The sequence below is a fragment of the Passer domesticus genome, chromosome 9 (genome assembly GCF_036417665.1).
Source record: "Passer domesticus isolate bPasDom1 chromosome 9, bPasDom1.hap1, whole genome shotgun sequence".
Classification (NCBI taxonomy): Eukaryota; Metazoa; Chordata; class Aves; order Passeriformes; family Passeridae; genus Passer; species Passer domesticus.
In genome coordinates this window covers 45,710,771-45,735,420 of record NC_087482.1, presented here as the reverse complement: position 1 = coordinate 45,735,420, position 24,650 = coordinate 45,710,771, and the positions used below count along the sequence as shown (strand labels likewise).

General features: G+C 53.1%; 1 protein-coding gene across 5 annotated transcripts in view; it reads right to left on the bottom strand.

The window, feature by feature from the left end:
• Positions 1-212: 212 nt before the first annotated feature.
• Positions 213-24,650, bottom strand: part of GRM7 (glutamate metabotropic receptor 7) — a 194,176-nt gene continuing 169,738 nt past the window's right edge. For 3 of the 5 annotated variants that reach the window (XM_064433162.1, XM_064433160.1, XM_064433157.1), the window contains 3 exons: positions 20,569-20,815; positions 16,099-16,191; positions 213-1,652 (listed from right to left, as the gene is read on the bottom strand). In XM_064433162.1, coding sequence (XP_064289232.1) covers positions 16,121-16,191; positions 20,569-20,815 — 318 coding nt within the window. In that variant the 3' untranslated portion in view covers positions 213-1,652; positions 16,099-16,120. The remainder of the gene's footprint in view (positions 1,653-16,098; positions 16,192-20,568; positions 20,816-24,650) is intronic. The other 2 variants (XM_064433158.1, XM_064433159.1) reach the window with 2 other exon arrangements.

Genomic DNA, 24,650 nt, shown 5'->3' with positions numbered 1-24,650 from the left:
GTGGTTACAGACTTTACCAGCCCCTTCCAAGCACTTCTCCCCCTGCAATCAGCTGCCAGCTCCCCAGGACTCTCTCCAGACCTGCTCCTCGTGCACAAGCCCCTCTGTGCCGGCTCTTTGGATGTCTGACAGTGTCGTGAAATAAATGTTAAGTCACGAGGGGGAAGGGGGAGGGAACAACTGAAAAAATATATTTATTGGAGTAAATAAAAAAAAGTTAACCAAAATCCTTTATTGATACATTCTTGGATAATATCACAGGATCGAGAGAATGGAGAGGGAGGGAGGAGGTTGCGGCAAAGATTGGTTTCACTAAATTGGCACATAAGCAGCAAGATTAACGAAATTACTTATTACAAACAGTAGAAAACATACATGCTTCTGTAAGTCCTTATCACACTGGTCAATCATGGTGGGGCATCAACAAAGAAAAACCTCAAGACATGTAAAAGCCATAATCTTTCCTCCAAATATCCTAAGAATCATTGAAATTATTGCAAAATAGTCATATACCTTAAAGAAAAGAACAAAGTAGAACACAAATACAAATATCAAACATAAATTATTAACATGTACCATAAAATACATTACTGGCATGCATTCCAAAGATCAAGACCTCTACTAAAACTCAGCAAAAATCCTTCCTGCTTCCTCTGCAGCCCATCGGAGGTGTGAAGGGGGGGACAAACTTCGCCAGCACAGTTTTTGGTCTTTAAATTCTTTTTTTTTGTTTGTTTAGTTAAAAAAAATAAGGTATATGGATTGCAGTGATACAAGAATAATAATACAAGTCATGTACACAGGTCTCAGATCCTCAGTTGTCGGGTGGTTTGAGAGGTGCCGAGAGCACAGGGCCTCAATGAAACTGTGCATCCAAAAAACAAACAGTGACCTCGGAACAACATGGATGGCAATATGCAAAAAATCCTCACAAACTGTACAGAGAGTTCAAAAACTTGCAGTCTGGAAGTACATAGAAAGACAGAATTAGCCCCTTAGAGTCCAGAGCAGCCGAGCGCGGCCAGCCCAGGGAGCCGCTCCTGAGGCGCGGCCATGGCGGCCCCAAGGCCAAGGATGGCCCCAAGGCCATGGAGGCCCCAAGGCCATGGAGGCCCCAAGGCCAGGCCGGCCCCAAGGCCACGGTGGTCCCAAGGCCAGGCCGGCCCCAAGGCCAGGGCGGCCCCAAGGCCATGGAGGCCCCAAGGCTGGAGAGGCCCCAAGGCCATGGCAGCTCCAAGGCCATGGCAGCTCCAAGGCCAGAGCAGTCCCAAGGCTGGAGAGGCCCCAAGGCTGGAGCAGCCCCAAGGCCGGAGAGGCTCCAAGGCCACGGCAGCCCTAAGGCCATGGTGGTCCCAAGGCTGGAGAGGCCCCAAGGCCATGGTGGCTCCAAGGCCACGGCAGCTCCAAGGCCACGGCGGGCCCAAGGCCACGGCAGCCCTGAGGCCTGAGGCCAGGCCAGCGCCGTGCGGAGCGGCAGCGATGGAGGAGATCCCGGGAGCGGCCTGGAGCCGGGGCTCTTCTCGCCTCCCTGTGCCCGGTGCCCCGGAGCCCGTGCGGGGAGCTCAGCCAGGCGGGTGGGCTCGTGGCCCACGGCAGCTGGGCCTAGATCACCAGGTTGTTGTAGCTCACGTACTTCTTTTTTGCAGCAGGGCCTGCAAGAGAAGCAGACAGGAGTCAGAGCCCATGGATGAGCCCTTGGGGGGGGCTGGCACTGCTCTGGGGGCACCGGGAATGGGGACACACCAGGGATGGGGACACACCAGGAATGGGGACATGCCTGGGACAGGGACGTGCCCAAGATGGGGGACACACCAGGAATGGGGACACACCAGGAATGGGGATGTGCTGGGAATGGGGACACACCAGGAATGGGGACACGCCAGGAATGGGGACACACCAGGAATGGGGACACACCAGGAATGGGGACACGCCAGGAATGGGGATGTGCTCAGGATGAGGACGTGCCCGGGATAGGGACACACCAGGGATGGAGATGTGCTGGGAATGGGGACACACCAGGAATTGGGACACGCCAGGAATGGGAACACGCCAGGAATGGGGACAGCCGGTGGCTCCCGACCCCGCTCCCACCCACACGACTCCGGGCAGGCGGCTCCTAGGCCAGGCCGAGCTCCAGCTCCAGCTCTGGCTACAAACAGAATTAGCAGGGATTGATTTTGTCAGGCTCCCGCAGTCTGGGTGACTGTGCTGCTGAGGCACCACAACCAGATCCTATTAAGATTTCTTTTTTACAAAAACAGTGACATTTCCTCCAACTTCTTAAATCTCCTGGGCTGAACTTGGCTTTTCTCATGGATAAAGTGATTCTTATTCAAGTTTTATGACTTCTGAGAATTTTTCAATATGGGGATGAAGGTACCAGCTTTCCTAATTATGACCTTCAAATCCAATCTGTTTGCAAACAGAAGGAAATCAAACCAGTCAGAACATTATGAGCACTGCTACACGCTCCCTTCAGGAAAAACTGCAAATATTTGCAGCTGAACACAAAGCAAAATGTTCTGCAGTACTCTGGCAACACTGACAGATCCAGGACACAGAATTGTGGAATATCCTGAGCTGGAAGGGACCCCCGAGGATCACCCAGCCCGGCCCCTGCCCCGCACACACCCCAAATCCCACCCTGGGCATCCCTGGCAGTGCTGCCCAAAGCTCCTGGAGCTCTGGGGCTGTGCCCATGCCCTGGGCAGTGCCAGCACCCTCTGGGGATGAACCTTTCCCTGAGATCCAACCTACACTCTGCAGAGACCAAAAAAAGAGCCTGGATTTCCAGTTATCCCAGTTTGCTAAACCACTGAAGTCTAAATCCCACAGTCTTTGGGAGAATTTGGCACAACTTAAGCAGTTTGCTGAATATTTCCATCCTGCTAAGGTGGGGAGACTCCACTCACACTTTGGATGTTTTTAATGTTGTGTGTTTCATTTTAAAACTTTCCCAGGAAGACTTAAGAGACACTGGAAGGAGAGGCGAGAACAACAATTGGATTTGTTCTGCAGTTGTGCTTTTCAAACTTCATTGGGTTTGGGTCTCCTGAGGCTCCTCTCAGCCCCTCGGCAAAACCAGACCCAGACAGGACACGGCTCCCTCAGGGCTCTGTGTGTCTCCCCTGCACCCCCTGCATCTCTGCCAGCCCTGAGCACCCCTGCATCTCTGCCAGCCCTGAGCATCCCCTGCATCCCCTGCATCTCTGCCAGCCCTGAGCATCCCCTGCATCTCTGCCAGCCCTGAGCACTCCCTGCACCTCTGCCAGTGGAGCTGCAGCCCGTTGCAATCTTCTCTGCAGCCCTCTTTGCTCGTGCCCCAGGCAGGAGTCAGTGCTGCCTGTTCAATCAAGCACTGATCCCACAAAGGGCTGATCATCTTCAGCTCCCATTAACTTCTCCGGCACACAAGGTGTCCAACATCTGCCAGGATAAAACTCATTATCCTTCAAGGCTACACCACAAATATCCAATAAACTGGGGAACGCTATTAAACGCTGAAGAAGGGTAAAATGAGCCTGGGAAAAAAATGTCATCACGGAACAGGTCGCAAAGTAATTCCATGCATTATTTTGTGATGTACTTCAGCTTTAGCCATTACATGCTCCAATTTCGAGGAGCAGCAGCGTGTCTATGACAGATTTAGATGCTCCCCTGTGAGTTCAGACTGTGGCACCCCTCCAGTGTCCCTGGGCATTACTGGGGCTCCCAGCAAAAGCAGTCATCCTGCTGACGAGTTTTCTCAGCAGTGCAGCCCCAGTACTCCTTTCTCACTTCCAACAGGACCAGGAACCACCAAAGGTGCCAAAGGGATGGAGCCAAGGAGCGCTGTGGATCCCTGGAGGGGCTCTGAGGCAGTGACACAGCCCTTGGCACGGCCCTGCCTCACCGGGATAATGGCGTTGACAAAAGCATCATCCATAATTCAGATAAAATGATCAATAAAAGCCGCGGGGTTGTTTTCAGAGAGGAAAGACAATCTTCCTTGTTTAAGGGCTGCCAGGCCAGGGGATCACGTCCCTGACGGCTCCGCTGCATTTCCCCGCTCTGCCCTGCACTAACCCAGCGAGTGCAGCTCTGTGCAACTTGCAGCCGCGTTCCAGGCCCGGGCAGCTCAGGGCAGACACAGCCTGCCTCGCTGATCAACCTCTCCCGAGCCACAGCTCATCATTACCGCCGGCAATTAGCGCCAGGTATGGACCGGATTTCCTCAAAGCAATGAATTCCCATGAAAACGGCGGAGATAATGAAGCAGCAGCGTTGCCCTGCTCGGATGCAGCAGAGAGCATCCCGCTCCTCCCTCGGCAGGTACAGACCTCACACGCTCCGCTGCTGCTCCGCGGAGGGTGACGGCTCCGGCTGCGAGCACAGACCGGCCTCCCGCAAGCAGCACACACATGTTAATTAACACACACCCAATTATGTCAGCCTCGGTGGCCGCTGGGCTGGACGGGCCGGCGGCGAGCCGGGAGCAACCTGCGCTGCTGGGACATCCCCCGGCAATTCCCAGGGCTCGCCCTCGGGGTCAGCTCCCCAGAGCGGGGCAGCAAGGAGAAATCCCGGCTCCTGCCTATTATTTATTTATTTATTTAATTTAATTTAATTTATTTATTTATTTGCCTGCTTGCAAATAAAGCTGCTCCCGAGGCATTTGCACCGTGGAACTTCCTTGGGAATGAAGGAGAGCTTTCTAAAGAGCCTTTAGCGCCTTAAGAAGAGGTTTCCTGTCACAGTTAGAGACCAGCGCCCTTTCCTGCTAATTTCCCGCTAATTACTGGTGACGAGTGACCATGCCAATGGAAGGAACGAGGAGGAGGGACAGCTGCGGGACACAGGCGGGCACAGGCAGGACCTGGGCACAGGTCCTTGACAAGGCACAGGGACCCCACAGAGCCACAGGGGCTGGAAAAGCCTGAGATCAGCGAGTCCGACCTTCAGTGACACCAGCACAGCCACACAGCTGGCACTGAGGGACACAGGGACAGCCACACAGCTGGCACTGAGGGACACAGGGACAGCCACCACAGCTGGCACCAGCACAGCCACCACAGCTGGCACTGAGGGACACACGGACAGCCACACAGCTGGCACCAGCACAGCCACACAGCTGGCACTGAGGGACACAGGGACAGCCACACAGCTACCACCAGCACAGCCACCACAGCTGGCACTGAGGGACAGCCACCACCCCTGGCACTCAGGGCACCCGGGCTCGCTTTTGGAGCCCCCCAGGGACGGGCACTCCACCTCCTGGGGGCCTGGCCACTCTTCCAGTGAAGTGTTCCTGATTCCCGACTGAATGTCCCCGGCACAGCTGAGGAGGGGCAGTGCCCAGGTGCCCCTTGCTGTGCCACGGCTGCCTGGCAGAGGTGCCCTTGCAGCCGCCACCCTCACAGGGACAGCCCTGCAGCTGACTGGCACCAAGCAGCAACAAGGCTCCCCAGAGCCCAGGAATGCACTCCTGTCCACAGCACCCAGCCTCTGCCAGCCTGAGCACCAGCATGGGGAGCAGCTGCACCTCCGTGCCAGCACCACCTCAAAAACAAACACACAGAGGCCAAAAATCCTCTTTGGACTCAGGAGTTTCATCACTTGAGTGGTTTTCATTACCTTGGGCACAGGTCACAAAGAAAGGAGCTCCCACAGCCCCCCAGAGCAAGGCAGAGCTGTCAATACTGACTCAGAGCGAGATGTAATCACTTGCACTTCAATTTTATGCACATTTGTAACCTCTTCCATGCTTAAAGAGCAAAGATTTACAGTGCAAGAAATGAATTTTATTGCAGCCCCCAGGCATCTCAAGCTATCAAACACATGAAACATCATCTCAGCATTCCCAGCTGGAGCAGGGACGGACATGGGGATGGCTCCGAGCCTGGAGCTCCTGCTCTGATTCCCTCTGCAGTCACTGGGGCAGATAATTCTCAGCTCCTCTCTTTCATTTCCTTAATTCTGGCTTAGCAACCCATATCATTTGTGCCAGGCAGAGCAGAGGCTGATTATTAAATCCTACTTCCAGTCCATCTAAAAGCAAAATGGAGCTCCGTGGCTTTTCCTCGATCTCTGCCAGAAAGACAGAGCTATCCCCATGCTCTGCTGCCTTTCAATTGGGGAATTTAGATGAGAGAGAGATGAAAGCAACAGGCCTAAATGATTCTACATGCTTGCCCAAACCCCAACAAATGGAATGAAGCTTGGAGAAAATAATTTTAAATTTGGTATCTAAATGTAAATGGATTGTTCTTTCACATTTTGACATCTCTCTTGTTGTGCTGCCACAGTGCTCTGGCACCTTATCGGGTCTCAGTGCACAAAGCCATTTCCCTCCAGCCTGGCCCTGTGGCTTTCATACACAGGAGCAATGGAACGCCCTGTTTGAATAACAGAATGCAAGTAAATTAAATAACAAATACAGCATTAGGAGAAGTGTGTTCCTCCCTAATTGCTTTGCAGCCTTCTCCCACAAATTCTGTCCTCAGCTGTAGGCTCCCCTGCCTCTCCTGGTGCAGCAGCACAGCAGGAACAGCAGTGGCATTCTGGGTGTGGGACATTCCCCAGCACATCCCAGACAGCACCAGGCAGGGCAGGGTGCTGAAAACATTCCTGCTGTTCCTGACTGCAGATTTTCTGGGACACAAGCGCTGAGGTGGCAGCTGGTGACGGGCTGGATGTGCCAGCCACAGCACAGGCTCAGGTGCCACAGTGCTCAGGTGCCACAGTGCTCAGGTGATACCATCAGAGAGTCAGGGAATTGCTGGAAAAGTCCTCCAAGACCATCGAGTGCAACCCTTCCCCCAGCAGTGCCCCACGTCCCCAAGTGCCACATCCACAGGGCTCTGAAATCCCCCAGGGATGGGGACTCCAGCCCTGCCCTGGGCAGCTGTGCCAGGCCTGGACAGCCCTTTCAGGGAAGAGATTTTCTCTAAGATCCAACCTAAACCTCCCCTCGTGCATCTCCAGGCCGTTTTGTCTTGTCCTGTGAGAAATGCTCCCTGCCCAGCCCTCCATCCCTTCTGGTGGACGTGCCCCTTGGCTTCTCCAGCAGGATAACTGGTGGGTCGTCCTGAGGAACCTCTGGACACCCCACAGCTGGCTGGGACTGTCAGGGCAGCAGCAGGAGCAGAGCACCCTGCCCTGCACACTCTGCCCAGCCTGGGCGTGCCTGCCTCACCTCGGGTGCTCAGAGTGCAATTAGCAATGGCACCGTGCTTCAGCCCGTTGGAATAATGATGTTTGTGCATTGCGTGCAATGCCATGCTCAGAGCAGGGCTGGGCAGAGGCTGCAGGTGTATTTGCACCCGAGGAGCCCTCTCCTGTGTCCCATTTCACACAGATTCCACTCCTCAGCTCCTCACATTCTGTCCAGGGCTCCGTTTGACCTCTAGGGCTCCCTTGTCATCGTCCCTTTCAGGCACAGCTATTTCCCTGCCTGTCACGGAGCCTGCAGAGCCCAGAGATGAGTGACAGCACCCTGGAGTGACCTGAGCCCAGGGGACTGCCAGAGCCCCACGGAGCAGGGGGGACGAGGAGCAAGTACAAATATTCAGTATCCGGGTTCCTTAATGAGCAGTGCTTGAAGCTCCAGAAGGATTTAATGGAGGGAAGAGCCGACCTCGCCAGCTCCCCAGGGCACTGGGTTTGAGGAAGGCTTTTCTTACACAAGTCTGCTTGAGCCTCGGAAGCTCTCAGGCAGCAGCAGCTCCTGGGGTGTGTGGTTTTAATTCCTCAGGTTTGGCTCCAGTGTGAGAGCTGGGAATGCATCCGAGAGGAAGAGTAATAAAAGCACTCCTTGGGTAAGATAATGGCATAATAATAGCATCAATTCAGGTCAGAGTGGCAACGATCTGACCCTCTCAGAGCTTAAGACAGCGTGGGAGGCTTTGAGTAAATGTTGGCTTTGGTGTCCTGCAAACGTGCTGGACTGAGCCCAGCCTGCTGGTGAGCTCCTCTGTCCACAGGGGGAAGGAACCCTGAGCTCAGACCCCACAGGGACAGCAGCTCCACCAGACCCACGCCTGCACTGACTTGGTTTCCAGAGGAATAATTCCTGATCATTCCCCAGGGAACCCCAGAAAGCTTGGCAAGCTCCTCGTGCCATCCCCCAGGATGATGTCGAGGTTATTCTTGCAGTCCCTGTGCACAGGGCACCTCTGGAAAGGGGCAAGAAGGAGGAAAGGACTGTTGGAAAGCTGGGCATGTTTTCCTGTGTGAACAGACAAATAATGGACCTGGGCTCACGCACAGAGCTCTGGCACAGGGGCACAGACAGAGCTGCTGTGCTGGAAAGCTGTCCTCATGCCACAGGGTGACCATTACACCCCTGACACTGCTCTGTGGACAGCAAACTCCAGCTGTCTACAAAGACAAGCAAGAAAAAATCCTGTGGAGCACAGCACAAGATGTGCAGTTCCTATTTTCAGGAGAGTGCAGTTAACTCCAGCTCTCCAGCCTGGAGAGGGATTGCAACCCACTGAGATCCCACTGAACTCAGCTTGAGACGAGGGCAAGGCAGCACCTGGGGATGCCAGTGCTGCCAGCCCTGAGAATTTACATGAAAGTACAAACCAGAAAGTTCCTGACTTCTTCTGATGCCTCTGAAACAATTTCCCTCTTGGACACGGGAGCACTTTGGGTTTGTCGTGGTGTTCCAGCCCTGGCAGGAAGCTCAGAGCTGGGGGCAGCTGCCCTTCCTGGGCAGAACACATCCCTGAGGAATGTCACCACACTGCCACGGCCCCTGGCAGGTGGCATCCCCAGCAAGGGCTGAACCTGCTCCTCGGAAGGACAGAGGTGAACCTGCAGTGATCCCCAGAGCTGTGGCCAGGGATGGGACACGCTGGCCTGTCCCTGTGTGTGTGCAGTGCTGTGCAGTGCTCCCGTCTGTCCCTGGCCAGAGGTGGCACTGCCACGTGGGAGCCCTCAGCAGGGCCAGTGCCAGCTCTGCCACACGAGCACAGCACGTTGCCATCCCTGCCTGGGCTGCTCCAGTGCCACCTCCACGAGCTGCTCCTGCTGCCTGCAGGGACAATCTGCAGTGCCTGCCGTGACTGACCCTGCTCCAGCCCCTGGGAATCAGGGATCAGCTCCTCCAGCCTCGAGGGGCTCCCAGGGGGCAGAGATGAACCTCCCCACCTGGGCCACCAACATAAAAGGGACGCTGAGTCACAGAACAGAGCCAGGCTGCTCATGGCCTGAAAAACCTGCAGGGCTTTGCCAGAGGCAGAACTATGGGATTGAGATTTTGAGTCAGGAAATAAAACTGATAGAGAAGGATTAGTTGTACCCTTCCAAATAAAAGCGAAAATCAACAAAGCACTGCTGAAGAACATCATCTCGGGCACCTTTGGCTGGATCCCTATCTCCTGTCTGGCTGCATCTCTCCCATCTCCCCCTTGTCTGCTTGGCAGATAAGAACTGTGTCAGGGAGGCTTGAGAGATCTGCCCCGTCAGGATCAGGGACGCACAGCAGGAAGACTGAGCAGAGAGGGACTGCAGAGGAGCACAGGCAGAGCTGTGCTGTGTCCCACAGGGGTGTGGGGACAGAAATCCTGCTCCCCGTGGAGGAGGACGTGGGGATGGAGCCAGGCACAACGGAGTCACTGCACAACCCTCACACCAGCCCCTCCCCAGAGCCTCACCTGCACCACGAGGAGCTGGAAAGGTGCACAGGATCTTAGGAAATGTCTTTTCAAGTGTTTATGAGATTATGGCAGGGAAGAAACAAACCCAACTCATATTCCTTAATTGGAGCCAGCGGTACAGAAAACCTGCTAATTCCAACTCCATTTCTACTGCTGCTGTGTGAGTGCTGTGGACTGCAAAGATAACAAATGGAAGCAAATTATTTTCACCTGCTTAAAACAAAGTCATTAACAGCACTTTGGTTATCTTACCTGGAAAGCCAGGCTCTGCAGAGAGCTGTTAGAGCCAAGTGTGAAAACAGTTTGCATGAAACATAATTAAAATTATGACCTGAGTGATGGCTGAAACATCCCCGAGGAGGCCAGGAGTCAGAGCTGCTGGCAAACAATTCACCTCTGCCTCCTGACTGTGGTGCTGAACTGCTTCCAGGGTGTCCCCAGCGCCCTGTCCCCAGCCCTGGGCACAGCCAGGGCTCCGTGGCTGCCCTGCCCTCCCAGCATGGCTGTGACCTGTTCCAGCACATCTCCCTTGTTTCTGCTGCCCTCCTGGGAGGTGTTGTGGGCTCCTTCCCCCTGCCAGGGAACAATTCCTTCCCAGTGTCCCAGCTCGCCCTGCCCTCCGGCAGTGGGGAGCCATTCCCCCTGTCCTGTCCTGTCCTGTCCTGTCCTGCCCCGTCCCGTCCTGTCCTGTCCCGTTCTCTCCTGTCCTGTCCCGTCCTGTCCCGTTCTCTCCTGTCCTGTCCCATCCTGTCCCATCCTGTCCCTCAGCCCTGGGAACACTCTCTGTCCAGCTCCCTCGCCAGCCCCTCCAGGCACAGGAGGCCACAGCTAGCCCACCCTGAAGCTTCCCTTCAGCTCTGCCAGCCCCTCCGTGTTACACAGCAATCACAGCAGTGCTTTCTTCCTCACCCCAGGAACTCCTCTCCCTGCCTGCCAGCTGGCCTGCTCCAGCTCCTTGGCAAAGAGCTGCCAGGAACAAACATCTTAACAGGAAAATCAAGAATGTTCACGAGGCGCAGAGAGACTCAGTTCATTGGGAAATGTATTCCTGGTGTACAACTGTTACACAGTGTCTGACAAAATTACACTGAGCCGCGCCGTTAAACTGCCCGGTTTTGCTGCAATCAACATTTAATTTTTAGCAGAAAGTCTTGATTTCAAATACCCTGGAAATGTTTAACAGCTGATATTAATAAGAGCCAGATTTAATGCAGGGCTCTTTATCCAGGGACATGATAAGCATCATGACAAGTGGTGTAACTATGGCAACTTTATCTTTCCTGTTTCTTTTCCCCCGAGCAGCAAGAACAGGCACCTCGGTGGGTGCAGGGCCAGACTGCTCCCAGCTCTGGGTCACTGAGGGAACTCAGCCAAACCTCTCACCCCGGGCCTGGGCTGCCTTCCTTCCCTCCTCCCTGTCCCCATGGCGTGCTTCACGGGCATTCTCTTGTGTTTGGCTAACTCCCTTCCTTGCTTTTTCATTTCCTCTCTGGCTGGAAAAGAACCCCTGCCTTTGCTCCCTGCTGTCAGAGCCCAGACAACCTCAGCCCAAAGTCAGAAACCTCTCTGGAAGGCCAAAGGATGCTCTCCTCTAGTGAACGCCACAGCTCTCTGGGTGTGGAAATGGAAATTCACATTTCCATTTGCTGCCCTGAAGCCCCACAGAGGAACAAATCCCAGTGATGCTGTGCAGAGGGGCTGGCTGTGACAGCAGCGCTGTGAGAGGAGCCCCCAGAGCCCCAGCTTCTGCTGCCTTGGGTGTGCTGCTGCTCCTGAGAGCCAAAGCAGGGCAGTCCCTGCACAGACACACTGTGTTGGCACTCCGTGGCAGCCCAGGCACAGCTCCTCACTCCAGTGGCTCCTGGAGCTCTCTCTCTGGCTGCTCCCTCCCTTCCCAGAGCTGCGGGGGTTTGCCCTGCTCCCCACAAGGTGACAAACACACCAAGGCTTGCACAGCCTCACCAAGGCACACAATGGGGCAGGAACTGAAATTTTTTGCTGTTCTTGCACACCTGAGCAGCTTTCTCCATACTCGCAATCCTGCCCACCAAAAACTGCCTGCATTTGTGTGTTTGAGAAATTAATTTTGCTGCAATATCGCTTGAGGTTTGTTCTCCCTTTTACCCCATCATTATTAGAATTTCCTTTTGAACTCACTTGCCAAATTTTCAGTAGATTTATGAACAGAAAAGGCCCTTCCAGGCACTGGTTCTGCTGCTGGGAGCTCCGTGCAGCCGGGAGCTGCCCCCAAAGCCTGGACTGCAGTGGTGTCGGGGTTCAGGGGGTGGAGGAGAGGCTCTGGGCTCTGACCTGCTCCCAGCTCCTGCCCTGGAGCACTCCCCAGCAGGGAGGGGAGGGACAGAGCCCTGCAGGAGCTCGGGCTGAGCCCTGACATTTGCCCTGCCTGGGAGAAAGGGAGGCACTCTGAACACATGGGGGACAGGAGAGCCAAAAGCTGGGGCTGTCCTGATATTACAATTTATAGATTTGAGAGTCTCCCTCGGAGGATGTAAGGAGTGATAAATTAGTCAAAGGGAGAACTCAGAGCTACTGAGAGTTTGTTAAGCAAAAAAGTGAGAGGGTCTGGTGTGTGAGGTGCAGCTGTGTCTGCTCACTCCTCACCAGGATTTCCCAGGGAAAAAAGACCACATAAGAGGACAGAAGATGTGGAATGAACAATGAATACTTAGGCACAACTAGTCCTTGTGTGCGCTCCCAGACATCCACCTTTTAATATCCCAGGCACTTCTAGCCATGAGTGTGTTTTTATTCACACATCAGACAAGAAGGTGATGGTTTAAGTGCCCTCAGAATTTCAATTTTTAAAAAAGGAAACAGTCTGACACTTCCCTGCACGTTACAATCTTGTATTGGGTAAAGTCATGAAAGGTGTGAGACAGTCTGCAGATAATTAATGTGGGAGCTGGCAATTACATGAATGTACCATCAAGAGTAATTATTTTTAGATGTAAAAAAGCATGTAACATGATCCCCAGATGTTCAGGCAGGAGGCAATGTTCTGTCAGGGCTGGAGCCCCTCTGCAGCCAGGCTGGGGAGCTGGGGGGGCTCACCTGGACAGGAGAAGCTCCAGGGAGAGCTCAGAGCCCTTCCAGGGCCTGAAGGGGCTCCAGGAGAGGGGCTGGGGACAAGGATGGAGGGACAGGACCCAGGGAAAGGCTCCCAGTGCCAGAGGGCAGGGCTGGATGGGATACTGGGAGTGAGGAATTGTTCCCTGGCAGGGTGGGCAGCCCTGGCACAGGTACCCAGAGCAGCTGGGGCTGCCCCTGGATCCTGGCAGTGCCCAGGGCCAGGCTGCACCTCCCTGCAATACTTTTAAAAGAAGCACATCACCATTGGAAGGAATTGGTGATGTTTAGTTTTCCAGTCAGCCGTTCCAGAAGCAAAATAGATGCAGTGAAGGGCTGTCAAAGTCTTTCAGTTATCAATTTTGAGTGCAAATTCTCATTTCTTAGCAGCCTCCACTGAACAGAAAATCCCTCAAGTGAGGTCAAACACGGAGTATTTTCTCAGGCTGGAACTGGCCAGATTTAAAACAAAAACGACACTTCAATCCAGCAAATAATTATTCCATAGCACACACTGGAGGCTGATGAGCTACAGAGCATCTCACAGCTCGGACCCAGAGCCTCCAAAGAGCAGACTGTCCCCAGGGCCACCTGCCTGTCCCCAGGTGCTGCCATTGGGCTGCTCCTGGCCTGGGCAGCCTGGGCTGTGAGCAGGAGGAGAGCACTGGGGGCACTGGGGGCACCTGAGCCATTCCCCTTCCGAGAGCAGCCCCGGCCAGTCTGGACCACGCCAGGACAGATCCTGACAGGAATGCAGCACTGCTCTGCTCCTCTCCTGGGCAGCTGTGCCCACGGCAGGCAGGGACCCGCCGTGCTGCTGCACGGGCTGTGCCAGCCCTCCAGTGCCCAGGCTCCCAATGCCACTGGGATCGGCACTCCGTGGTGCCAGTGTCCAGCCAGCCTAACCAAACCCTGGAACCAGCACTCTGTGGTGCCAGTGTCCATCACCCCCCAAACCCTGGAACCAGCACTCTGTGGTGCCAGTGTCCATCACCCCCCAAACCTTGGAATCAATCAGCATTCCATGGTGCCAGTGTCCATCACCCCCCAAACCCTGGGATCGGCACTCCGTGGTGCCAGTGTCCATCACCCCCCAAACCCTGGATCAATCAGCACTCCGTGGTGCCAGTGTCCATCACCCCCCAAACCCTGGATCAATCAGCACTGCCTGGTGCCAGTGTCCATCACCCCCCAAACCCTGGCTCAATCAGCATTCCGTGGTGCCCATGCCCAGCCCCCCAGCCTGGCACAGCCCCTGGCCATGCCCGTGCCTGCAGGACGTGCTGGGGATGCCCTCCCTGCCCCAAGCAGTGCCCGGGGCCAGCCTGGGACACCCACAGGAACCCCAGGGGAAAGCAGAGGCCAGGGCCAGGGCAGGGAGGTGCCCCTGGGCCCTGGCAGCCCCAGCCCCAGCCCAGGTGGGCAGTGCCCAGTGCTGCAGGCTCTCCTGCAGCCCCAGCTGCCTTGCTCAGTGATGGACCATTCCTTCCCTCACAGCTAGCACGTGCTTTCCAAGCCCTGTGTTTCCATCAGCCTCAAGAGCAGAGAGGCCCTATTTGTCACTCCCAGGAAACAATTCCGAGCCTCTCAAAGCCATCTCCCCGTGCATCACCAGCAGAAATTGATACAGCCACGTCAGGCGCAGCTCTGTTCACTCCTACTACAAACACCTTGCCAGCAAAACAAGTGTCAATTTACAAGCAGGCTGATGTTTCCCTGCTAGCCAGCTTTGTTTTTAATACACTGCATTGTTTCATGCTGCTTGTTGTTTTGTATTCCTGGGAGAACAAATCACAGCAGCAGCCAGGGCTGCAGGAGCTGGAGCAGCAAGGCTGGGGCAGAGATGGAAAACACCCTGGAGCAGAGGAGCACGGCAGGAGCAGCACAAGCCCACAGCACCCCTGCTTTGGGATGAAAAGCATTTTCAAAGCTTTTCTGGGCCAAATTTTAAAATATGGTTACAGAATCTGGGTGGCCAGTTGCTTTCTAAAGGACTTGGATGAGAGAGTTATCTGTGTGCCTTTGCAGACAGCATTTCCTTATATTATTTCAATTATTACATGGAAATAAATTAATTTTAGAATCTGAGTTCCTAATTATTTTTGTGCCATTTAAAAAAAAATTCTTTAAAAAACAATTTCTCCTGAGATTTAGGTGTCTTCCATCTCTTTCTTTCTCATCTCCTTCCTTGAGCAATTTCATCTTCACAGAGCTGCCCTTTCCCTCTCCTCTTTCATTTGCAGTAATGCTTTGAGTGGCCCCTTGTCCTCCTGGCTGCTTTGTCCCATTTCCCCAGCCCAGCCCTGCCCTTGGATGCTCGGGGTCACCCCGGGGTTCAGGGAGAGCTTCAGCCTCCCATCCTGTGCCCGAGCTGGGAGTTGGCATAATGGCCCTGATTCAAGTACAATAAAATCCAATTTGAGCTCTCGGGAGGACTGAATTGATGCTGGAGCTGGGGCAATTTACACCAGCCAGAGATATTGGTAATTTCTTCTCCTGTGACTCAGAGACTCAATTGAAGCAACATTCCAACCTTTGCTGATAGAGGTTCTCACCTATCAGGGCCCAGCTAAACGTTCTGAGGGTGAATACAGTGATTTTCCAGCCCTCGGTGCTCAGCAGCACACAACCAGCTCAGGTACAAGCTTTGTACCTGGGCAAAGCCCCCTGAGCCACAGGGAACCCTGAGAAATGCTTATTCATGGTTGGCAATCATTCCTGTCCACTGTCAAAGGCTCCCTGACCCCCTGTGCCCCTGGGAGAGCAGGAATTCAGGAATTCCTGGCTGACGCAGCCACAAATGCCAGAGGAGCTCACACATCACCAGATCACCACAACACGCAGGAAAAGCCAGCCCTCAAAAATTGTTCACTCGTGGTTCCACCAAGCCAGTGCTCACTGGGCTGCCCTGGGGTGTTTGGAAAAGCAGCTCTCAAAGCTTTTGGAGCCATGAGCAGCTCTGGAGCAGGGAGGGGTGACCACCCCTGGGCTGAGGTTCTCTCTCTGCTGCTGGGGAGGACTCTGACTCAGCTGTCAGATCTGGGGGCCAGAATTCACTTTTTATCACTTGTTTGTTCGTTTTTAAACAAATATCTCCATCCTCAAAGGCTTTGCTGGGATGCAGCTCCTGTGGTGGGAAGGAGGAGACCTCTCAGAGCTGGTGCCACCCACGGCAGGGTCTCCCCTTTCCCAGGCAAACCCCCATGGCAGCTTTTGGTAACGGGTTTGTGAACAATTTTTAAGTTAGATATCTTTTTTAACACAGCTGCACTAACATTTCTCATATAATTGTGTATATAATAAAAATAGTCATAACAATCATCATCGTCATTTGAGAATAAAATAAGAAAAGCTCGGTTTTCCTTACCTTTTTGGAAAGCAGGCAAAAGCTATACAGTAGGTGGAAGAGTGTACCAAGTAACAGACTTTTGAACACTCTTTCTTACTGGTGGTATAGAGTCTACAGGGAAAGTAAATACATTGAATGTAGGACAGGTGGGCACCAGGGTCGCTCAGAGCCTGCCCTGCCAGCCCTGCCCCTCCTCTGGGGTTGGGGGGCACCAGCACAGGACACGAGCCCCAAGGCAGCCGGGCCAGGGAGCTCAGGTACCTCCAAGCACGGCAGGGCTGGCTCAGCAGATTTTCCTTCCTCTCCCCTGACCAGCTCGGGATGTTGTGGCTGCAGTTTCACACCCCTGTCCCTCCTCAGCCCCAGAGCCCCCCAGGGTTCCTTGGCACCATCAGCAGCCATGTGAGTGCTTTCCTCAGCAAGGGGGGAGGATTTCATGTAAATCTCAGCAGAAGTCAGGCAGGGGTTCTCTCCCAGTCTGCCCTGCTCCTGCAGCAGAAACTGCAGAGACAGCCCAGCAGGGCTCTCCCCCTGCTCCACCAGAAACATCTTCCCAAAGTGGGAAACTGCAGCACAGCCACACAAGAGCACAGCAAACTCGTCCTAGGGCTGGGAGCTGCTGTGCCCCACGTCCTGCTGGTCCCAACCGTGCCCAGCAGAGTGACAGCAGGCACCTGCCAGATGGCAGACAGGAGGGATTAACAGAGTTCTCCTAAAAGGATCGCAAGGCTTGGCCTTAGCACATCCCATTCGGCAGGAGAGCCCTCCCAGGGTGGGCTGGGCAGCTCGGCTGTGCCCTGCTCAGCTGTGCCCTGCTCGGCTGTGCCCTGCTCGGCTGTGCCCTGCTGCTGTGCCCTGCTCGGCTGTGCCCTGCTGCTGTGCCCTGCTCAGCTGTGCCAGGCATGCCCAGGCAGTGGGACATGAGGACATTGCCAGGTCACCTCACACAGCCAGCCCGTTCCCCTGGCGCTGGGACAGGAGGTCACTGCTCTGCCAGGGGTTCTCCTCTCATGGCAATCGGAGCCTCCCTCTGCCCTCACTCCCAGCCCCTCTCCAAGCGCTCTGCCCATCCTTCTCTGAGCCCAGGCTGCAGCAGCCTGCCCTGAGCTGTGTGAGTGGTCCCACGGGATGGGCATCCCCTGCTCCTGGGAAGCCACTCGGGAGGTCACAGAGCTTCAGCCTGACGTGCACACCTTCAGCCCACTGCCACAGAGGGTCTGGCTTGGGAGGGACCCTAAATCCACCCAGTGCCACCCTGCCATGGCAGGGACACCTCCCGCTGTCCCAGCCCCAGTGCCCAGCCTGGCCTGGGCACTGCCAGGGATCCAGGGCAGCCCCAGCTCTCTGTTCTACCACAGATCTGCTAAAACCTGGAGATTTTTTCAAGGCTGTTTCTCTGTAAAGCCACCCACATTCTGCCAGTGGTTTGACTGTGAGCAGGACAGGCCCTGAATTGGGCCCAGCCCCAGATTTGCAGTGTTTGGAGGTACACGGGTCCTGTGCTGGTGCTCCTGCCTCGGGACAGAGGGAACACCCATGGGACACTTCCAGCACAAATGGCACCTCCAGCACCCGCACTGAGCAAGCAACAGCAGCAGCCCCGCCAGCCAGAGCAGAAAATCAAAGTGCAAACCCCCACTGTACTGGCAGAGCCCAGAGCTGAGCCAGGCCAGCCTCAGCTCGCTCTGGGCACTGCTGCCCTCGATCTCTGCAGGAATCCCCTGCCCCCTGAGCCCCAACAACCAAACCTGCCCCTGCTCAGAGCCTGGGGGCCAGGCAGCCCCTGCCCCACAGCCAGAGGCCACCAGGGGCCATCTGAGGGCAGCAAAGCCAATTTCACAAAGGAATACTGGAAAAACATCCTTTGGTTTTCTTTTGAAAGAAGATATTTGAGATTTTTTAGAAAAAATGCTCCAAGATGCATCCAGGGCAATTTGTAATTCATATTTCCTACTTTCTGATTGGTAAAACTCTGCAAAATTTCCTATTCACAGTATAAAATATGTTTAAATTGAAACTTCTATAAAAACATCAAACCCATTTTTATGTATGGATACCATACTCAATATTTCACTGAAATTAAGTTTGAGGACTTTTGCTTGGATGTTATGACTTTTTTTTTAAGCTCACTAATAAAATTTTCATTTTTTTCTACCTAGAAATGGAACTGTAAGCAACTTTTATTCAACAGAATATTCAAACTTTAACGAACGAAACTGAGTTCAGGTGAACTGCTGTTATAAACACTCCTGAACGCTGCCTGATCAGGGGCTGATCAATAACCTAACCAATGCCATAGGACAGTGACTGCAGCAGTTACACTGGGACTAATGCACCCCAAAACTTTTAAGTACAGCAGAAGTTTATATCACTTGATTTTCTAATAATTGTTATGAGCACACAGACCTGGGGAATGAACGAGCAGCTGAGACTATGAACAGATGGAATTCCATATAAATAATGAAAATGTTTTTAAAAATACCTATTTCACAAGTGATAAAAAAGAAGCAAAAGCTTATGAACCAGAAACTCAGAGATTGCACATTTCCTAACAAACACATTTATGAGCTTTAAAATCCCACTCAGTGGAGGCTCAGGGCAAAGGTGGCACATCTGGGCAAGGCAGGGGCCTCTGCCCCTTGTGCCTCTTAAAAACCTGCTCTGGTCTACAGCCCTGGACTAAAAATGGGTGTTTGACCAGAAACACGGGGCTTAGGTGAGCACTATTACTTTCCAGTAAAAATATTTCCTTCCCAAAGAAAAATCTGTCTGTTCTTCAGTGGGAGGGAAGGATATTCTCAGCAGTCCGAAAGCAGCAGTAAGGTGCAGCACAGGGGATGAGATGAGAGCAGGAGGGGCCCTGGGCTGGGCTTCCCACAGGGAGCACTGCAGCAGCACAGCTTGGGGGCGTTTCTCTTTGGTCAGGTTTTGGCATGCAATTCTTAGATTTTGGGGTTTGTGTTTTAATTTCAGCTTAGTTGACCCAAACAGTGATGAGTGAAGTGCACCAGCAACACACTCCCCTGCCCTGGCCCTGCTGGAATTCAAATTCTCTTTTCCTCTCTTCCCTTCCTGAAATTTGCCTTGGAGAGGGCCCTGAGTGTCCCTGGGGAACAGCCCAGGGCAGGAATTCCATTTATTTCCTCCTGCACTCAGGGCTCTGTCCAGCTGCAAGAGGCCTCACCCAGTCCTTAATGTGTGAGAACCATTTCATGGCTCTGTCCATGGCTCTGTCCATGGTTCTGACCATGGCTCTGTCTACAGCTCTGTCCATGGTTCTGTCCACGGCTCTGTCCATGGTTCTGTCCATGGCTCTGTCCATGGTTCTGACCATGGCTCTGTCCATGGTTCTGAACCCCAGTCCAGCTTCCAAGGATGAATTTAGTTTTTCCAGCAGGAATGGATTTTTTACACCTCCATGATCAGACAGAGAGAAATCCTGCAGGGGTGAGCAGGGGGAGGAAAAGTGCTGTGTCAGGGATCTGCTGCCTGCTCCCACTCTGCTTTGACAGCAGAGCTGCTGCTCCAGGCAGGAATTCCAGCAGCACTAGAGGCAGGAATTCCAGCAGCACTAGAGGCAGGAATTCCAGCAGCATTAACGAAGCAGGAATTCCAGCAGCATTAATGAAGCAGGAATTCCAGCAGTATCAATGAAGCAGGAATTCCAGCAGCACTAGAGGCAGGAATTCCAGCACTATTAATGAAGCAGGAATTCCAGCACTATTAATGAAGCAGGAATTCCAGCAGTATTAACGAAGCAGGAATTCCAGCAGTATTAACAAAGCAGGAATTCCAGCAGCATTGACAGGACAAGACGTGGCAGGGATTCCAGCAGCTAACGGATCAGTGGAGCAGGGGCAGGGAGAGGGCATTTCTCCACATTCAGAGCTGGTTTTGCACAAGAACTGCAGACGTGCCCAAGCCTTTGCAGTGTGCTGCGGAGCTGTGCAGCTGTCTCCTTCCTCAGCTCCTTCCAGATTCAAATGCAAATCAGATTTGATGGCCTCAGTCTGTAATTTCGTGCTGTGCTATCCTCTGCTATGCACATTAAGGAAACTAGAAGTGTCTTTGCCATCTATTTTCCTTTTAAATCGGTGGCAAGATTTGCATTAAGACCAGATAAAATCCCTAAATGGGAATCTTCAGGGACCGTGAGATTTTTGCAAAGCAACTTTGCAAGGAGCAGGATGAAAACTGGGGTTAGCAGAGCTCTTGATGAATTTGGTGCTTGCCTGGGAACCCGTCCCTGCCGGGCTGCCGGGTTCTGTGCCCTGGGGTGTGCTGCTCCCTCACCCTCAGAGGGAAAGCAGGGGGGGCACGAGTTCCTCACATCTCCCAAACCCTTCCTGAGGCACCGCCACCACACGGCGCGGCTCGAAAATCAGAGCCAAAAGCAGAGAATTCCAAAACCCCACGAGAGCTGCCAACCGCGATGGAGCAAAGCAGGTGGAGCCCGGGGTGGGAGGTGCTGCAGAGCCCCCTACTCACTGTTGGGGTCCACGTTCTCGCAGAGCTCGGTCTTGGCCTCGCCGTTGGGGCGGTCGCTGGGCTTGTGGGACAGGCGCGAGGACATGGTGGCCGCCGTCACCACCGCCTTGAAGCTGCGCTTGCGCTTCTGCACGTTGAGCTCGGGGTGGAAGATGATGATGTAAACCTTGGGCATGTAGAGCATCCCCAGCGCCACCGACGCGCTCAGGTTCATGGAGATGGTGAGCGTGGTGGTTTGGATGTAGAGCTGCGGACAACAGAGAGGGGTTACGCGGGGGACGGGGCTGCGGCGCCTCACACACACACAAACACCCGCTGGAGAGGGATTGTAACCAGTCTGGGTGTGTCACACACCAAGGTGGGGCTGCAGTGCCTCACACACACACAAACACCCGCTGGAGAGGGATTGTAACGAGTCTGGGTGTGTCACACACCAGGGCAGGGCTGCGGCGCCTCACACACACACAAACACCTGCTGGAGAGGGATTGTAACGAGTCTGGGTGTGTCACACACCAGGGCAGGGCTGCAGCGCCTCACACACACACAAACACCTGCTGGAGAGGGATTGTAACGAGTCTGGGTGTGTCACACACCAGGGCAGGGCTGCAGCGCCTCACACACACAGAAATACCCACTGGAAAGGGGTTGGAACCAGTTTCCATGTGTCACACACCAAGGTGGGGCTGTGGCACCTCACACACACAGAAATACCCCCTGGAAAGGGATTGGAACCAGTTTCCAAGAATTACACACCAGGGCAGGGCTGCAGATCATCACACACACAGAAATACCCGCTGGAAAGGGACTGTAACCAGTTTCCATGAATTACACACCAAGATGGGGCTGTGGCACCTCACACACACAGAAATACCCACTGGAGAGAGAGATTTAACCAGTCTGGGTGTGTTATACACCAAGGTGGGGCTGCAGATCCTCACACACACAGAAATACCCACTGGAGAGAGAGATTTAACCTGTTACACACCATGGGTAGGGCTGCAGTGCCTCACACACACAGAAATACCCACTGGAAAGGGATTGGAACCAATTTCCACGTGATACACACCAGGGTGGTGCTGCAGATCCTCACACACACAGAAACACCTGCTGGAAAAGGATTTAAACCAGTTTCCATGAGTTACACACCAGGATGGAGCTGCAGCTCCTCATGCACAAATACCCACTGTAAAGTCATTTCTGACCAGTCTGCATGTGTTGCACATAGGGCCAGGCCAGCCTGCAGCAGTTCAAGCATAAATACCCACTGTAAAGTCAATTTTAACCAGTTTACATGTTCCACACCACAGGCCTGGCCAGGCTGCAGCAGTTCACATACACCCCCCCATTTTACACGGATTTTTTAACCAGTGTAGATGTGTGAGCTGAGACCTCTGCCCTGCAGCTACACAAATTCCCTGCTTGATCCTCCAACAGCCTCAGTGACTGGGAATTTCAGGGGCCTTAACACAGGGCACACCTTTGGCTCATTTTTTTAGAGTGCAGGTCAGATTTGGACTGAAATAATTCTGATATAAATTAGGGTTTAACTGAGCTGTAAGTCATAGAACAGAAGCCATAAGAACACAGGTTAGTAGAAGTTATTGACTTTTAAAAACATTGAGGAAGGCGGGATTTTCTTGTTTTTACCATACTTTACAATTGTCTGAAATAACTTTGCAGAGGGCACACAACGATTCCTGTGCTTGTGGTACCCAGCTGTGCTTGTTGTGAAAAAATATTTTCAAATTAGAGAACAGGTACTGAGATTATCCAAAGAAACCACAGGGATTAAAAATGTACTCTGCGAATATACAGGGTAGAAAAGCCTCTTTTACCCCCTTTTTTTAAAACTGTCTCTTCCGAGGACACATGTAACAGATAAACCAGAACAATTCCCACCACTTCAGAGGATTCAGCACAATTAAAAGGCACAGAGACAGCACATACAGAGTGGGGGAGCTGAAGAGGCAGCAGCATCCCCTCAGAAATTAAATATACAGGAAATCCAGAGATGGGAGAAGCATCACACACCGAGGTGGTTATTCAGAACACTCCTTGCTCTCCTCCTCCCACCCAGCGCTCATCACTCTGGACTTCTGATGGGAACCCCTGGGAACGACACAAAGTCCCCAGCCTTGTCCTCAGGGTGTCCTGCAGCCACCTCAGGGGAGCCTTCAGAGCCTCCCGCTCCTGCAAATGTTCCTGGACACTGGGCTGTCCCTGACCCTGTCCCCATCCCCATCCCTGTCCCCATCCCCATCCCTGTCCCTGTCCCAGGCGGTGGCACACAGAGGGGGCCCCCACGTGTTTAATTGCCCTGTCTGTAATTAGGGGCGCCCTGCAGCATTCCCAGCACGGGCAGCAGCTGCTGTGCCAGGGCTGCCCCGAGGGGACCGGCCTGGCTGGGGCTGCCTCACCCTCAGCCCCGGCCCCGCAGAGCAGCAGCTCAGGAGCTCGGGTTGACTGCTCCTGGGAAGGGGTTGAAGGTGAGATGATTATTTAATCAAAGGGGACTTTGGCAGCACCTCCAGAGCTCCCACCTTGCAATGCTGATGGGAGATAAAAGGGAGGGAGAAAAGAGCGTTTGTAGAACAAGGAGGGATGAGTGACACACAAAGCTTCTCATGACAAATGGGAGCAGCCTAAAGATAAGGGAAACTAATAGATATGCTTATTATGCAGAGCCTCAGTTTTATGTGTTTTATCTCTGCTTTGTGGTTTTACCAGTCAGACATAAAAATGCAGTTTACGTGAAACTATTTCATTTCTTATTTCACTTCTTCTGATAAATTCTCGGGAAGCATTTTAGATGAATGCAAATGGGTGACTTAAAGTACAAAAGATCAGATTTAACTGACAATGGGACTCTAATAACTCATGCGTGCCTTTTACAGCTGGCTGCTGAACCTGGCAGCTCCCAATCCTGAGATTAAATTAAGAAATTAAGATGCAGATTTAGTGAGAGATGCTCGAACTTGACATGAATGAGAACTGGGCCAGGGCTCATCCAGCTCTGGGGTGACACCACTGTGGCCTTGCAGGGCCTGAAGGAGCTACAAGAACCTGTAGAGAGCATTTCCCAGGGATGGGAAATGGATCCCTGGCAGTGCCCAAGGCCAGGCTGGACACTGGGGCTGGGACAGTGGGAGGTGTCCCTGCCATGGCAGGGTGGCACTGGGTGGGATTTAGGGTCCCATCCCATGACTGGAAGTGTTCCCAGAGGAAATCCAGGCTTTCTGAAATCAACGTGGCGTTGGTGTCCCTGGCCAGTCCCCGCAGGGTTTGAAGCCACATCTGCTCAGACAGAAGGACAAACCCTCCTGAAGGGTCACCCTGGCTCAAATCTCCTTCCCTCTCAAGCACACTCTGACTTATGACAAATTTTAACTTCACACACTGCATTGCAAATGCAGGGACTTTGAAGCAAGCACTGGAGAAAACCCAACCCCGAGGACATCATTCACATGCAAAAGCACCTAGATTTTATCACTGCTTTTACATAAGTGATTTCCATTTGAATTTTAGATTTTTATGTTTTCCAGATTCTGGCTTTATTCATGCAAATCACAAAAATTGCCTTCAAAACCTTGAGAGAAAATTGGACTGGTCTGGAATACACACATCTAATAACGGGCAATTTTTATAGAACAAAATACATCAATGGCTAATTTTGCATGAACTGTGATTTCTCTGGGAAGCGAAGCACTGCAGGATCAGGCCTCTGTCTTTGCCAGCCCAGGAGAGATTTCCAGCTGCTGGGCCAGAAGAACTGAACTTACAGTTTACAGAACAACTTCACTCAGAGCTGCAGAGCTTTGCAAAGTCCCTTCAGGAGTCAGAAACCCTTTTTGCAGGCCAGAGCTTTGCCTTCAGCCTAATCAGGAGCAACTGCTCCTCTTCTCTAATTCAGCTTTCTAATTATGCACTGGATTGTGTTATGTTGCAATATGGAAATAAAGTGGTGACTTGAGATATTTTTGGACTCGTGCTATTAGAAGCCAATTTATCTCACTTTTACACGGGAATTAAAACAAATGTTCTTACAGATGAAGTAGACGGTTTCTAAATCTCCCAGAAGGCT